Source organism: Labeo rohita, unplaced genomic scaffold (genome assembly GCF_022985175.1).
Source record: "Labeo rohita strain BAU-BD-2019 unplaced genomic scaffold, IGBB_LRoh.1.0 scaffold_881, whole genome shotgun sequence".
Taxonomy (NCBI): Eukaryota; Metazoa; Chordata; class Actinopteri; order Cypriniformes; family Cyprinidae; genus Labeo; species Labeo rohita.
This window is the reverse complement of record NW_026129834.1, coordinates 18,637-32,504: the sequence shown is the minus strand read 5'-3', so window position 1 is coordinate 32,504 and position 13,868 is coordinate 18,637. Positions and strand designations below refer to the sequence as shown.

Sequence of the window (13,868 nt, the reverse complement as noted above, 5' to 3'; positions counted from 1 at the left end):
GGATTCGATCTCAGGACACCCGAGGCACAACTGCACCATATGTCAGCACACTGCCCACAAGGCTATTGGCGCAGACAACCACAATGTTCTCTTGAATAGACTCGAAAATTATGTTGTCATTAGTGGTAGTGCAATGGGATGGTTCAAATCGTACTTATCTGACCGCCATAAATTCGTGACAGTCAACGAAGAAGTATAATATTGATCACAAGTGCAGTATGGAGTACCTCAAGGTTCAGTACTAGGGCCGTTACTTTACACGCATTACATGTTACCCTTGGGAGATATCATCAGGAAACATGGTGTTAGCTTTCACTGTTATGCTGATGATACTCAGCTCTATATTTCTTTGTGGCCCAACGAAACAGCCAATTTGAAAAACTAACATAATGCATAGTTGATATAACTATGATGAGTAGTAATTTTTTACTGCAAAATTCTGAAAAAAAAAACAAAAAAAAAACAGAGGTGTTAATTACAAGGCTAAAACCTCCACATGTAATGACCTAGAACGCTGTCTAACACTTGATGGCTGTTCTGTCAATTCTTCGTCATCAGTTAGGAACCAAGGTGTGATATTTGATAGCAATCCTTCCTTCAAAAGCCACATTTCTATCATCTATAAAACTTCATTTTTCCATCCAAAAAACAAAAAACTAAAAAAAGTATGATCATATTAGCCCGGTTCTGTCAACACAAAACATTGTATACATTTTAAAATCTTGCTAATTAATAAATGAAGCCCTGAATGGCTGAATGGTTTAGCACCTCAGTATTTAAGTGAGCTCATATCGCATTATAGTCCTTCACGTCACGTCAACTAGATCAGCCCCAAAGACCGATCCCCTGCAAAGACTCGCCAGATCGCCATCAAACAAACAAACAAACAAACAAAAAAAAGAATAAATGCTAAATGCTAGTCCACCAGTTTCATCATTTTACCTTGAATATCTAGCTGTCATAATCATTCGAATCCATAATCAAAATCAAAAATCAATTACAATTAATCGCACAGTGAAATGTCATAGACTGATTGATCTACCTATAGCACACACCTATGTTTTAGGTTTGTGTAGATAGCAGAAAACAGACTGGACACATGACTGTTAAATACATGTGACATGCAAAATGTTATGAAATAAACAATGCACTCAGAAACAAAGTTGCCTTTCAGACAGCATGTGATCTGAATTCAGTTCTCCGCAGCTTATATGGCCAGAATACACACAAAAGTATGTCAAAATGCCACTCTAAGTGAGTTAAAGTCATAAATATATTTCATGGTGCCAGAACAGAAACAACTGAAGTCATAAAAACACATTTAAACTCACCAACCAGATGCCACAAACAGAACCAAAATCTTTGAAACATCAAGGATTTAGTCCACAAATATGAAAACAGTAACACTAAAAAAACGACTGATGCACTGATGTGAAGCTCCTCTGTAGTAAAATTAAGTGGCCAACATATAAAATAACTTCAAGTGTTACTACACGTGACTATCTTCTTAATTCACACTTTGAGCTCCAGTAGGTCTCAGCTTCCTTTAAATCAATTACATCATTATCAACAGAAATAAACTCACCCACAATGTATTAAAAGTGTTTTAAAAGTGTGAAATTTCTGTTTTTCTTTTTTAATAAATCTGCAAAAATGTCAACAATCCTGTGTTTTTCTGTCAATATGGGGTGCTGTGTGTACATTAATGAGGGAAAAAAATGAACTTAAATGATTTTAGCAAATGGCTGCAATATAACAAAGAGTGAAAAATTTAAGGGGGTCTGAATACTTTCCATACCCACTGTATACAGGGGTGGATTGGGACAAAATTTTAGGCCGGGAAATCTCAGGAATTTTTTTGGGAAAAAAGTTTTGAAACCATGGACAACAATGTTTTTTATGGCCATCATCATCACATAAAATAGTTTAAATCGGCTGGGGCTGTGCAAAATAAGTAAAGGTCATCTCTTGAACTTCCAATTTCCCTTTTAGTTTCTTTTTTAATCTCTCTGTATCTCTTGTATGTGTTTACTTTTTACACTATTTTTTTATGTACTTGTCACTTTTTCATCAACACATCTCCACCTGATCAGCAAGTTGCTAGCATGTTTATAGTATGATTAGCAGGTGCTAGCATGTTTCTAGCATGATTGGTAGGTTGCTAGCATGTTTCTAGCATGATTAGCAGGTTGCTAGCATGAGTCTAGCATGATTAGCAAGTTACTAGCATGTTTAAGCATGATTAGCATGTTAATAGCATGTTGCTAACATGATTAGCAAGTTATTAACATGTTGCTAGCATGATTAGCATGTTAATAGCATGTTGCTAACACGATTAGCAAGTTATTAACATGTCGCTAGCATGATTAGCATGTTAATAGCATGTTGCTAACACGATTAGCAAGTTATTAACATGTCGCTAGCATGATTAGCATGTTACATAGCATGTAGGCTTGGATATATAGATAAATAGATTAGAAGTATTAGAATGGAAGTTTGAATTGATTAGAAATAGTAGAAAGGAAGTCTTGATTTAGTCTCAAGGGATTCTGGGAGTTTTGAGAGTTGGAGTTCAAATAGTGTTGACTCTTTTGAGCATTCCATCAATGTAAGTCTATGGGATTTTTATGATTTTTAATCTTTAATTTTATGAAAACTATAAGTCTGATCAGTTAGAAAAGATACAGCACACTAAGTGAGATCAGTCCGAAGAACTGGGCTGAGTTTGGTGGTTCTAGCTTGAAAGCTGAATTTTACAGGAGGCGCTCAGCATAATAAATTCAATAAAACATGGAGAGACTCTTGAAACATAAAACAGACAGCAATAGTAACGTGAGATCTGTGTGTCTCTTTATTGTTTTATTGTATAAGGGAGAAATTTAAACAATAAAGCCTTAGAAATAGGTTTTTTTTTTTTTAATCTGACATGGAAAGAGAGAGTGCAAGCTCAAATGATCATTGTATGTATTATGACAAAAACACTAGAAGAACAAAAACCACACTTGAAGAACCTTTAAAGTTCAGCATCTGCTTTAGGTTTCAATACTTTCTGAAAAAGATTGACAAATATAGCATTAAATTAATAAACCTCACAAACATTAATATATGTAAAATCGGTTTGTGAGAAATTACATCATCAATCATGTACCTGATGTGTGAATTTATTCTTGATCTTGTTCAACTCTTCTGGATCTGATGTCATAAACCAGAAGAATGACAGTAGCCACACCCACCAGAGCAGAGAGGACCAATCGGATCACAGCTTCAGTAGAACCACAACAGTGGACAGAGTCTGAGAAATAAAAACATCAAACTGAGATCAATAAACATTAATATCAAGAATATTTGAAGGACAGGAAAAATAATCGCTACTTACAATTGACAGAAACTCTAAATGTTATTGATGACGGCTTTGCTCCAGTTATCTTTAGTTTATAATCTCCAGCCAGTTCAGTTCTCATGTTTGTGATGGTCAGAGATCCAGTTTGATTGTCCAGCTTCAGTCTGTCTCTGAATCTCCCATCAAGTACATCATCATATACAATAATTTTGTCAACTCGTCTATTGAATTTAACTATTAAAGTCTTTAAAAACCTCCAGTGAATCTGATCATCTAAAAACTTTTCCCGAATCCTCCTAAACTCATCATCATCCATAATTTCAGTAAAATGAGAATTTAGAGTGACTGAATCTCCCTCCATCACTGATATTTCATCTGTATCACCAAAAACACATTGAGAACAACAGAAACAGCGATCAGCACAGATTAATACTGGCAAATATGTTAATAATGGTTTGGTACATTAAATAGCTAATTTTAAAATTGAAATTATATGTGTACTAATTAATTTAGTAGTTAATCCACAGGTGAAACCATTTTTTAACTCACCATAAACAGTGAAAAAGATATCAATCTTCATATATTTGCTCTGCAGTTTATAATGTCCAGCATGTTCAGTTGTGATGTTTGTGATGGTCAGAGATCCAGTTTGATTGTCCAACTTCAGTCTGTCTCTGAATCTCCCATTAAGAACATCATCATGTACAGTTATGCTGTTGACCCATTTCTTGATTTCAGCTATTAAAATGTATTCATATCCATACCACCACAGAATTGGATCATCAAAAAACTTCCACTGAATCAGATCATCCTCCATAATTTCAGTAAAGCCAGAGTTTAGAGTGATTGAGTTTCCAATTTTCACTGACACAGACTTCTCTCCTGAAACATCAGACATACAAAACAAACAGAAAAAGGGTTAATCACAGATTAAGACAGTAAAAAAGAGAAGTTTGGATTAATAATTGTATCTTTGTGCTGATTAAAATACCAAACACATGAAACAACTATTCAACTCACCGTAGACAGTGAGAAGGAAATACTTTGTCACACTGTTGATCTGTAGTTTGTAATATCCAGTATGTTCAGTTGTGGTGTTTGTGATGGTCAGAGATCCAGTTTGATTGTCCAGCTTCAGTCTGTCTCTGAATCTCCCATCAAGAACATCATCATATACAGTCATGCTGTCAGTCTGTTTATTGATTTCAGCTAGTGACATGTTTTTATTTCCAAACCTCCACTTAATCAGATCATCGTCTTTCATTTCAGTAAGACCAGAGTTCAGAGTGATTGAACTTCCCTTCCTCACTGATACTTCATTAGCAAAACCAAGCACACCTGAAGAACACAGTTTGTCACAGGTTAAACCTTCAAAATCACTTGATGTTGGTGTTTGCTGGATGGGTCACCAACTTTCCAGTGAGTACATGCAATAGTTTGTGTCAGTATAAACAAACAAAATAATACTACTTAAGGCAATATCAGGACCACTTCAAGTGGGAAGTGCTGCTACTCTCACAAGCTAAAATAAGTCTGCAAAGAGACACTTAGGAAACCACCCCACCTGCCAAGCTGACCAGAGCCGCCCAAAACTGTTTAGCCTAGAGCCAGAAATGAATCAGGAAGTAAAGCAGCATTAACAAATGTACTGGTGATCACCAGTCCTGGACTGTGGAGTTTGGTTCTTGTTCACCTTTCAGACACAAGTGTTTGGACTATACTCACACTGGGATTCATTTGGACTGGTTTAGAGTATGGTGTTGTGGGCTGAATGTTACAATGTGTTGTCATCTACCTTGAAAACGTAAAGCCACTCTGTCCCTCCCCAAATTGACCTCACCTCCCCAAAAATTTTTAAAAAGGTTCTCCCATCATTACCCTATCCTCTCTCGGCTCTGCAATGGTCTTCACGTTTAATTAATTACAGACCTATTTTTTAATCTCCATTTTTTTTTTTTGTCAAAGATACTAAAAAAGGTAATACCATCACAACAATAGGCGCATTTCCATTACTCTTCAAGATGCGCAAATTTAAATTGCAAATTGAAAATATGCCTAATGGAAACACGTCAATTTTGCAAAAACGTTCTTACGCTCGCATGAGGTGGTTTTTCAGGCAATTTGAAAAAGGAATATTTCACAAAACTGCAGTGGAAACGGCTTTTTCACATTTACAGGTCACATGGCACATGTAAAAAGTCATATGATCATTCTTCAATGTACTTTTAGGTGTGTTCGACTTAACGCAGTGCTGCACAGCTCGATCAAATTCTGACTTGAAGCAGTGCATGCCGGGTAGTAATTTTGTCCGACTTGAGGCGGCGCCGACGCCTCCTGACTGTCACGTCTGGCATCAAAGTCCCGCGATAGTAAACACCGCGAGAGCGTGACTAACCAGAGCAGAAAGTGTCCGATTTGACGGCTCCGTTTTCAACTCCGCCCCTGACTGCTCTCGGCTACTCTCGTTAATCGCAGTCTGTAGCCGTAGATGAAGTCGAACACACCTATAAACTCCAAGAAATACTTCATACGTAGCCGTTCTCAAGTATAAGGGGTTTTCCCTGATATTAATGCTACTGTGTACGCTGCTTCTGTAAAGATACACACATACATCTCTTTTGATTAAATAAAGCCAAAATCTGTCCAAATCCCACCAAAATCTGTCCAAATCACACCAAAATCTGTTGCCATGACTTATCGCCAGAGGAACAAATTACGTTTTAGTCGCATCGGTTAATGGAAACGTTGTCATTTCGCAATAGTTTTTTATCGACATTTATAAAAAAGTATTGCGAAATGACAACGTTTTCATTAACCAATAGGTGTGTTCGAGCTCATGCTGCGCTGCGCAGACCGATCGACGAGATTAGCCGAAAGCAGTCGGGGAGGAGCTGAAAACGGAGCCGTCAAGTCGGACATGTTGGGGATCTCGTTGCTTCCTCAAACATGGCAGATCACGTGGCGTTTGCCTACTTTATTGCAGATGAACTGGAAGCTATAGAAATACCTTTTTTGTTGGAAGAAATGCAGCAGAATGAACAACGACGGTAAGTTTATAAACAATATATGTGCATGTGTAAATCATTTCATTTTAAAGTAACTGAACAAATACTGTTTTACAAATCAAGCTTATACTTAATCAAATTATGTTTTGTTTAGTGGTGTTATGTTAGGCTTCTGTAAACAATAAATAATTAGCTGTAATTGCTGTTGGAGAGTAAGCTACTTGTTTTGTGTTTATAGTACAAATACAAATAAGTTTTTATATTGCATGCTCAACAGTCGTGTAAACCTTAATTGTTGGAATCTATCCCAGTTCTACAAAAAACACTGAATGACAATACTTTTGAATTACAATACATGTGTATATAATAAGTACAATAATAAACTTATGCACAAATCCAATATAAAGAATTTAAGGGAAAAAAATGTACTGCAGTCAAAAGATCGTAAACTATTTACGAAATGGCATGCAAATTGATTTGTTATGCAATTATATGGATTGAAGCACGAAACACTCCTGATCATCGTCATGTGGTGAATGTGGCCAATCATGAGAAGCTGTGACGTCATCACAGCCTGGTGCAGTCGCTCCTAAAATGCTGCGCTGGCTGAGCAAGCCGGCTATTCTCGAAACGCTCTCGCTTTACTTTGATGCCACACGTGAACGTCACGTGCCGTCGGCGCCGGTTCAAGTCGGACAAAATTTCTAACCGGCATGCACTACTTCAAGTCAGCCGCCGATCGGTCTGCGCAGCGCCGCATGAAGTCGAACGCACCTAATGTTATGCGACTAAAACGTAATTTGTTCCTCTCGCGATAAGTCATGGCAACGGATTTTGGTGGGATTTGGATGGATTTTAGGCTCGTTTGAGATGTGCCTGGCCTAGCCAGAAATGTAGGTGCGAGTAGGCGGTTGCAGCGAGGGGAGGAGTGAAAGAAGTGCAGTCAAGACGGACAGTTCTGACTTCTCGAAGTAGAACAGATACCTACAAGATCAAAGACAGATATCGCGTTATCACACTCATGTGCTGTGTTGCTGATAAACATGATATAATTTCAGCTCTGTTGTTTTTATATGAAAATAAATATGTTGAACAAAACACTCAAAGTGCTTGCTATTTAATACGAAAGGCGTATTTATAATTCATTTTTACTTTAATACAAACGTGTATTTTAGATTTTTATAGAAATATGACAACATTCACATATCTCATGCAGAGATCGCACTGGCATAGTGTTTGGGAATATTCATGCATAATTTAAACACATAATCACATTATGTTAGATTAAAAAATAAAACATTTTTGAAAAGAACAGCAACATCACGGTTGTCTGAACCAATGAGCTTTGAGCTGTGTCGTCATCCAGGCGTTTCCCATCGTGCTTTTGTCAGCGCAGTTGGTGGAGAGCTACTGCGCCCGACTGCTCAATCTGACACAGCCGCTGCCATCTCAAGAGTTTTTTGGCACAGGTCAGCATGACATCAGAGCAAGGCGGACGTAACTCGGACACATTTCTAACCGGCATGCATCTTGCGCTGATCACCGGTGATCGGTTCTGCGCAGATTTTGCTCATCTCAAATGAGCCTAATTTGATCGAGCTGTGCAGCACTGCGTTAAGTCGAACACACCTTCTAGTACATTTAAGAATGATCATATGACTTTTTTACATGTGCTATGTGACTTGTTAATGCGGAAAAAGCCAATTCCATTACAGTTTTGCCAAATATTCTTTTTTTGAATTGCTTATAAAACCACCTCATGCCAGAGTAAAAACTTTTTGATATATGGGAGTTTTTGCGGAATTGACGCGTTTCCATTAGGCATATTTTCAATTCGCAATTTAAATTTGTATGGTTTTGTATGGTTTTTTATTACTAAAACATACAGTTTAGACGTATTTCAGTGTTTAAAATGTGCAAATCGCTAATTGTTTTTAGCTAAAAAAACATAAAATATTTACGTGTCTTTTATATCATTAGGCTATTCGTGTCATTTTATCACTAAGCGATTTAGATTTTTAGACCCCTTAACCTATGCCAAACATAAACCTACCCATTTCATAGAGAATATGCATTTTTATCATTTTATTAATAATCGATTTAGATTTTTAGACCCCTTGACCTACCCCCAAACATAACCCTACCCATTTCATAGCGAATATGCATTTTTATCATTTTATTAATAATCGATTTAGATTTTTAGACCCCTTGACCTACCCCCAAACATAACCCTACCCATTTCATAGCGAATATGCATTTTTATCATTTTATTAATAATCAATTTAGATTTTTAGACTCCTTAACCTTCCCCCAAACCTAAACCTACCCATTTTATAGCGAATATAAACGGATATAAAATGCAACCATTTTAGTAACAATACAGAATAAAATTATTTTTTTATAGTCGCTTATCCCACTCCTACCTCTAAAACTAACCATAACTTTTTTTGTACAGTAATAATAAATAAAAGCATGACAGACAGATAAGTGCAATCACAATCATTTATTTATTGCAAAATTGTCAATAGCAGTACCAAAAAGCAGTCCAAATGATGATGCGTTGCAGCCGCAGACCTCTCTGGCGGAATAAGGTTTGTGTGAGGTGCAGAGCAGAATTGTTAATCGCTGAAAATATTATCCAGATTACTTTCCCTATATACTCCTTGAAGGCTCGAGCGCATCATTCAAAACACACCTCACCAGAAACGGCATGACGTAATCTGTGACGAATGCAGGCGAAAGCCAATGAGTGTTTGATTTTTTTGCCGTTTCTTGTTGCGGCACTATTTAAATTTGTAAAATGCACTTAAGAGCGGATTTATTGCTGTTGTTGCTGGACTCGCTGCTCGGGATGGAGATGAACATCGCCGGATAAAGGCTTGAATTTGGGTCTGTTCCTTGCAGTCGTATGGATTCTGATTATTTGGATCACAGCGCACAAATAAAATTGTTTTATATTGTAATTATGATGCATGTTCGGTGTATTTTATGCAGGGCCGGCCCGTGGCATAGGCAGTATAGGCAAATGCTAAGGGCGCCGTACATCCAGGGGGCGCCAGAAATGGAGGAAAAAAAAAAGTGTAACTTCCACTATTCTTAAAACTAGTTGGTATTATGACTTCAGAAAAGAATAAGCCTACATTAATTTAACTGCATAGCAAAGCCTACTAAGTAGTAGTAGTAGTAGTAATAATAATAATAATAATAATAATAATATAGCCTACTTGCCTAAGACGCCCAACGTGGATTTATTTATATGTTGAGAGTAGGAACTGAGCGATATCATGTGAGGTGGTGTTCGTTCGCGCGCGCGCTGAAACAAACTGGGTACCCGGCTGGCTTGCTGCCAAACATGTAGGCGAGCTCGCAGTTCAGTAATTAAATTAAAACATGGGGAAAGGCAAGTTTTCGGACCTCTGGCTGGAGGACTCAAGATTTAAAGACTGATTTAGGCCAGTAGTTGGCAACAGCCGCGAGGATTATTGCTACGTCTGCAAGAAGACGATGTAACCTGGGTGGGGGTGAATGGCGTCAAATCGCATATGGAATCAAATAGCCACCAAGCTAGGATGCGCGGACGTAGCGAGCAGCTTCCCATATCAATGTTCTGCGCTACGGCTGCATCAACGACCTCAACCTCCACTGCTTTGTCCTCAACATTGACTGCTCTCCCGATGCAAACCACTGCCAGCAGTAGTCCTAGCAGCATCGTCAACAGGTGCGTGACAGACGTCAGACAGCAGACGCTATGCCCCCATCACGACCGCTACATTGCGAGCTGAGGTGCTGTGGTGTTTAGACCTAGCAACTAGAGCTGTAATCGGGCCTTAAAAGTTAGGCCCGACAAGTATATTTTGATTGACAGCTTTTTAAAAGCCCGAACCCGTTTACAGCCCGACATTATTCAAATGTGCGCAAGCACACAGCTCTTTTGCCTTTTGTCAAGAATGAGTCATTTATACATGTTTTAACAGAATTTATTAATGACTAAGGTAGGCTATAGGCCACTTGGAAGTTGAAACAAAGAAATAAAATAAGTCCAATGTAACATTGTAACATCTTAGCACTCTAAATAGGCGTACACTTAATAAAAATGACTCTTTCTTAAATTAAATTAAGATTTTCTTAAAAAAGAGGTGGCCGTGCAGCAAGCATCCAGCATCCATTTTCGCATCTTTCTCGCTAATCCAAACGCATCACATGACCGCTCATTTACAGCGCAAGCCGGAGCGCAAGCCCGAGCCCGTGTAAAATGATATCAATTAAGCCCGAGCCCGACCGAACCCGTTGGGTCCTGTCGGGTTTCATCAGGTTCGGGCAAAGATCTTCAGCTTTAATGCAATTGTTACTTTTTGACATTGATTAAAAACTATGGACAAAGGCCCATTGTGACATCTTGATTAATCCCTCTGCTTTACTTAAATGTATCAGCTTAATTTATTTTAATAACACCTGTGCTTACTGCACGGCCACCTCTTTTTTAGATTGCTCACACATCAGACTTACTGACTAATGATCTATGAAGAAGATGTCTCCTTCCTCTTCTGTCTTTATTTCTATTCTTATATCTGTGGGCAGTTTTTGAGTCCAGTGTTGATGTTAAGTTATAATGACCTTGTTACATTGTGATGCAATATGTTATCCCATTTGGAAAGATATTTCATTTATGCCACTACAGTTGCAGCTCTAAGTCACGCTGGTATTAAACATTTTTTTGAAGGTATTAAAAAAGGTAGTAAAAGGTATTAAATTCAACTTAGGAAGTTCTGTATATACCCTGAAATCACACAGAACAGAATGAAATGTTATAATTTCATATTAAGTAAACGATTAAACATTTTAATAATGCAATTGGTATTACAATTAAAACAATAATAATGAAATTAATGCTGCAGTTTTAATATACATAAGGATTCGTTGTGTCGTCAATACCTCAGTATTGTACGTTTAAATGCTGGAAATACATAAGTATTTGTATGTTTAGATGCTGTAAATACGTCAGTACGTTTTAGTGTCTGGAAAGACGTAAGTAAATGTACGTTTTGTAGAACCACATTTTACATAAAATACATATGAATTATCATGAAATCTTGTTGGTTCCTTCTTAGAAAAAAAAAAGGTATCTGTGAGGATTTAGACCGATCAGGATTTAGACCGTATCATAGTACTGAGACGGCTCTCATGGTTACAAATAACCTGCTCTTATCATCTGATCGTGGTTGTATTAGACCACAATATTCTTTTGAATAGACTAGAACATTATGTTGGCATTAGAGGAATTGCTTTGGCAAGGTTCAAACTGTACTTATCTGACCACCATCAATTTGTGAAAGTGAATGTAGAACAGACTGGACACATGATTGTTAAATACATGTGACAACTCAATGCACTCAGAAATAAAGTTGCCTCTTGGACAGCATGTGGTCTGAATTTAGTTCTCACCAGTTTATATGGCCAAATACACACAAAATTATGTTAAAATGCCACTCTTGGTCAGTACTGGTGAGTCATAAATTTACTTCATGGTACCAGAACAGAAACAACTGAAGTCATAAAAACACATTTATACTCACCAACCAGATGCCACAAACAGAAGAAAAATCTGTGAAACATCTTCAAAGGTTTGACTCCACACGAACGGTTAAAAAAAATGACTGACACGCTGATGTGAAGCTCCTCTGTAGTAAAATTAAGTGGCCAACATCTCTTTTACTCTTCACACGTTGAGCTCTAGTAGGCCTCAACTTCCTGTAAATCAATTACATCATTACCAACAGAAATAAACTCACCCACAACGTTTTAAAAAAAAAACAAAGTGTTTTAAAGCAAAACTTTCCTCTTATGTGCCAGATCCTTAGAGTGTTTGGCTCTGGTCTGTGGTCTCACTGATTTCAGAGTTTCTCTGATGGCTTTATGTTCTTTGATATGAAAATATGATTAATATTCAACTGCTATGGATTACAATGCTGCTGTGACCTTTGATGTGTAAATATGTGCTTGATCTTGTTGATGTCATAAACCAAAAGAATGACAGTAGCCACTCCCACCAGAGCAGAGAGAACCAATCAGATCACACACACTGATGCTGGACAATTTAATCTTTTTCTAACCAGTGAGTTTAGACCTAAATTTAAACCTGATGTCACTGTTCATTTATATATAAGAATAACAGTGAATGTTAATCCTTTATTACAAAAAGAAGAAATGCTTCACACACAAACTGTTGACACACACAACGACCACAAACACGTAAGCTGTTTATCTAACCGATAAAACCAGATCAAACCAGATGTACTTATGTTTGTACAGATACAACAAAAATAAAGACTATTGCGGGTTAATTTTGACCAAAAAAAAAAAAATCATTGAGAACATAGAGTAACCTGCAAATTCAAATTGATGAGAAATGTTCTCTGAGAAATGATCTCTGACTTTTGACTGTAAATTTTGATATCTCAGTGAATCTGAGTAAAATAACTCTTTTGAAATTCTAGTTTAAGCACATGTGAGTTTACCTTGGTCTTAAAGAGGAGAACCATTCACAGATGACGCGCTTCCACACTTATTAGCATCCTACATTCAGGGGCGGATCTACCGGGGTGGCACGGGGTGGCAACTGCCACCTAAGAAAAAGCTCTGCCACCCCAGAATTATCACAGCATATAAATGTAAGCAGTGTTTGTGCTACTTTTCAGCAGCGGCGATGACAGTTTAAGGTAAAATAATGGCAAAAACAAGACTTTCAATAAACAGTTCATCATACTTGCACGCGCATGCAGCATGCCCAGTGTAGTCGGCTTCATTGACTCATGTGAACCGGTTCTTTTTCATATAATATATACTGCTTGTCGGCTAACTCGTCCTCTGAGAAATCTATTCCCATCTGAGATTCATTGTTTGTGATCCAATTCTCCGACCGCTCGCTCCACTTTCATCATGGATATAGGCCTTTTTGACGAAAAGGCTGACTAAATCTGACAAAACAATAACGTAAAATCAATAAGAAGAGGCTGATCACGGAAACTGATAGCAGAGTTGAGGTAGGAATAGTCGTATTGCGGTTTTCTCGATTGTTAACAAATATAAATTCCTGTGTTGATTCAACACTTTCGAAGCTAACATGCTAAATAATTTCAGCTTTAGCATGTAAGCCAAGTATATCTAATATATATATATATATATATATATATATATATATATATATTGGTTTTGCAGAGGCTCTTTAGAGGACTGTACTGATGTCAAAGATCGACCTGCAAGAATATGAGAGGGAACTCTCAAAATGGTTTACTGGGACAAGAGACAGAGGAGGACTGAGGGTGTCTAGAATGCACAAATGTCTGTCTGCAGTGGAAGCAGTACTGAAAAATGTATAGTTGCTCCTGCTGCTTCTAACTGTCTCTGTTTTCCTTGTGGAAATGTTCAAAGCTTTCAGTAAACACTGGTTCAAATACAGGTTCAAAATGTTTGTTAACTTTAACAATTACATTAATTTTAACAATTAGGTATCAGAATATAGCATA

General features: G+C 37.4%; 1 protein-coding gene across 1 annotated transcript; it reads right to left on the bottom strand.

Moving 5' to 3' along the window:
- Positions 1–2,685: 2,685 nt before the first annotated feature.
- LOC127162306 (uncharacterized) lies at positions 2,686–12,741 on the bottom strand. The gene is made up of 7 exons (XM_051105085.1): positions 12,178–12,741; positions 11,919–12,089; positions 4,361–4,678; positions 3,890–4,222; positions 3,377–3,715; positions 3,149–3,292; positions 2,686–3,049 (listed from the first exon to the last, which is right to left on the bottom strand). The coding sequence occupies exons 2-6, from the start codon at positions 11,956–11,958 to the stop codon at positions 3,162–3,164; spliced, it is 1,161 nt and encodes a 386-aa protein (XP_050961042.1). The 5' UTR covers positions 11,959–12,089; positions 12,178–12,741; the 3' UTR covers positions 2,686–3,049; positions 3,149–3,161.
- Positions 12,742–13,868: the final 1,127 nt, after the last annotated feature.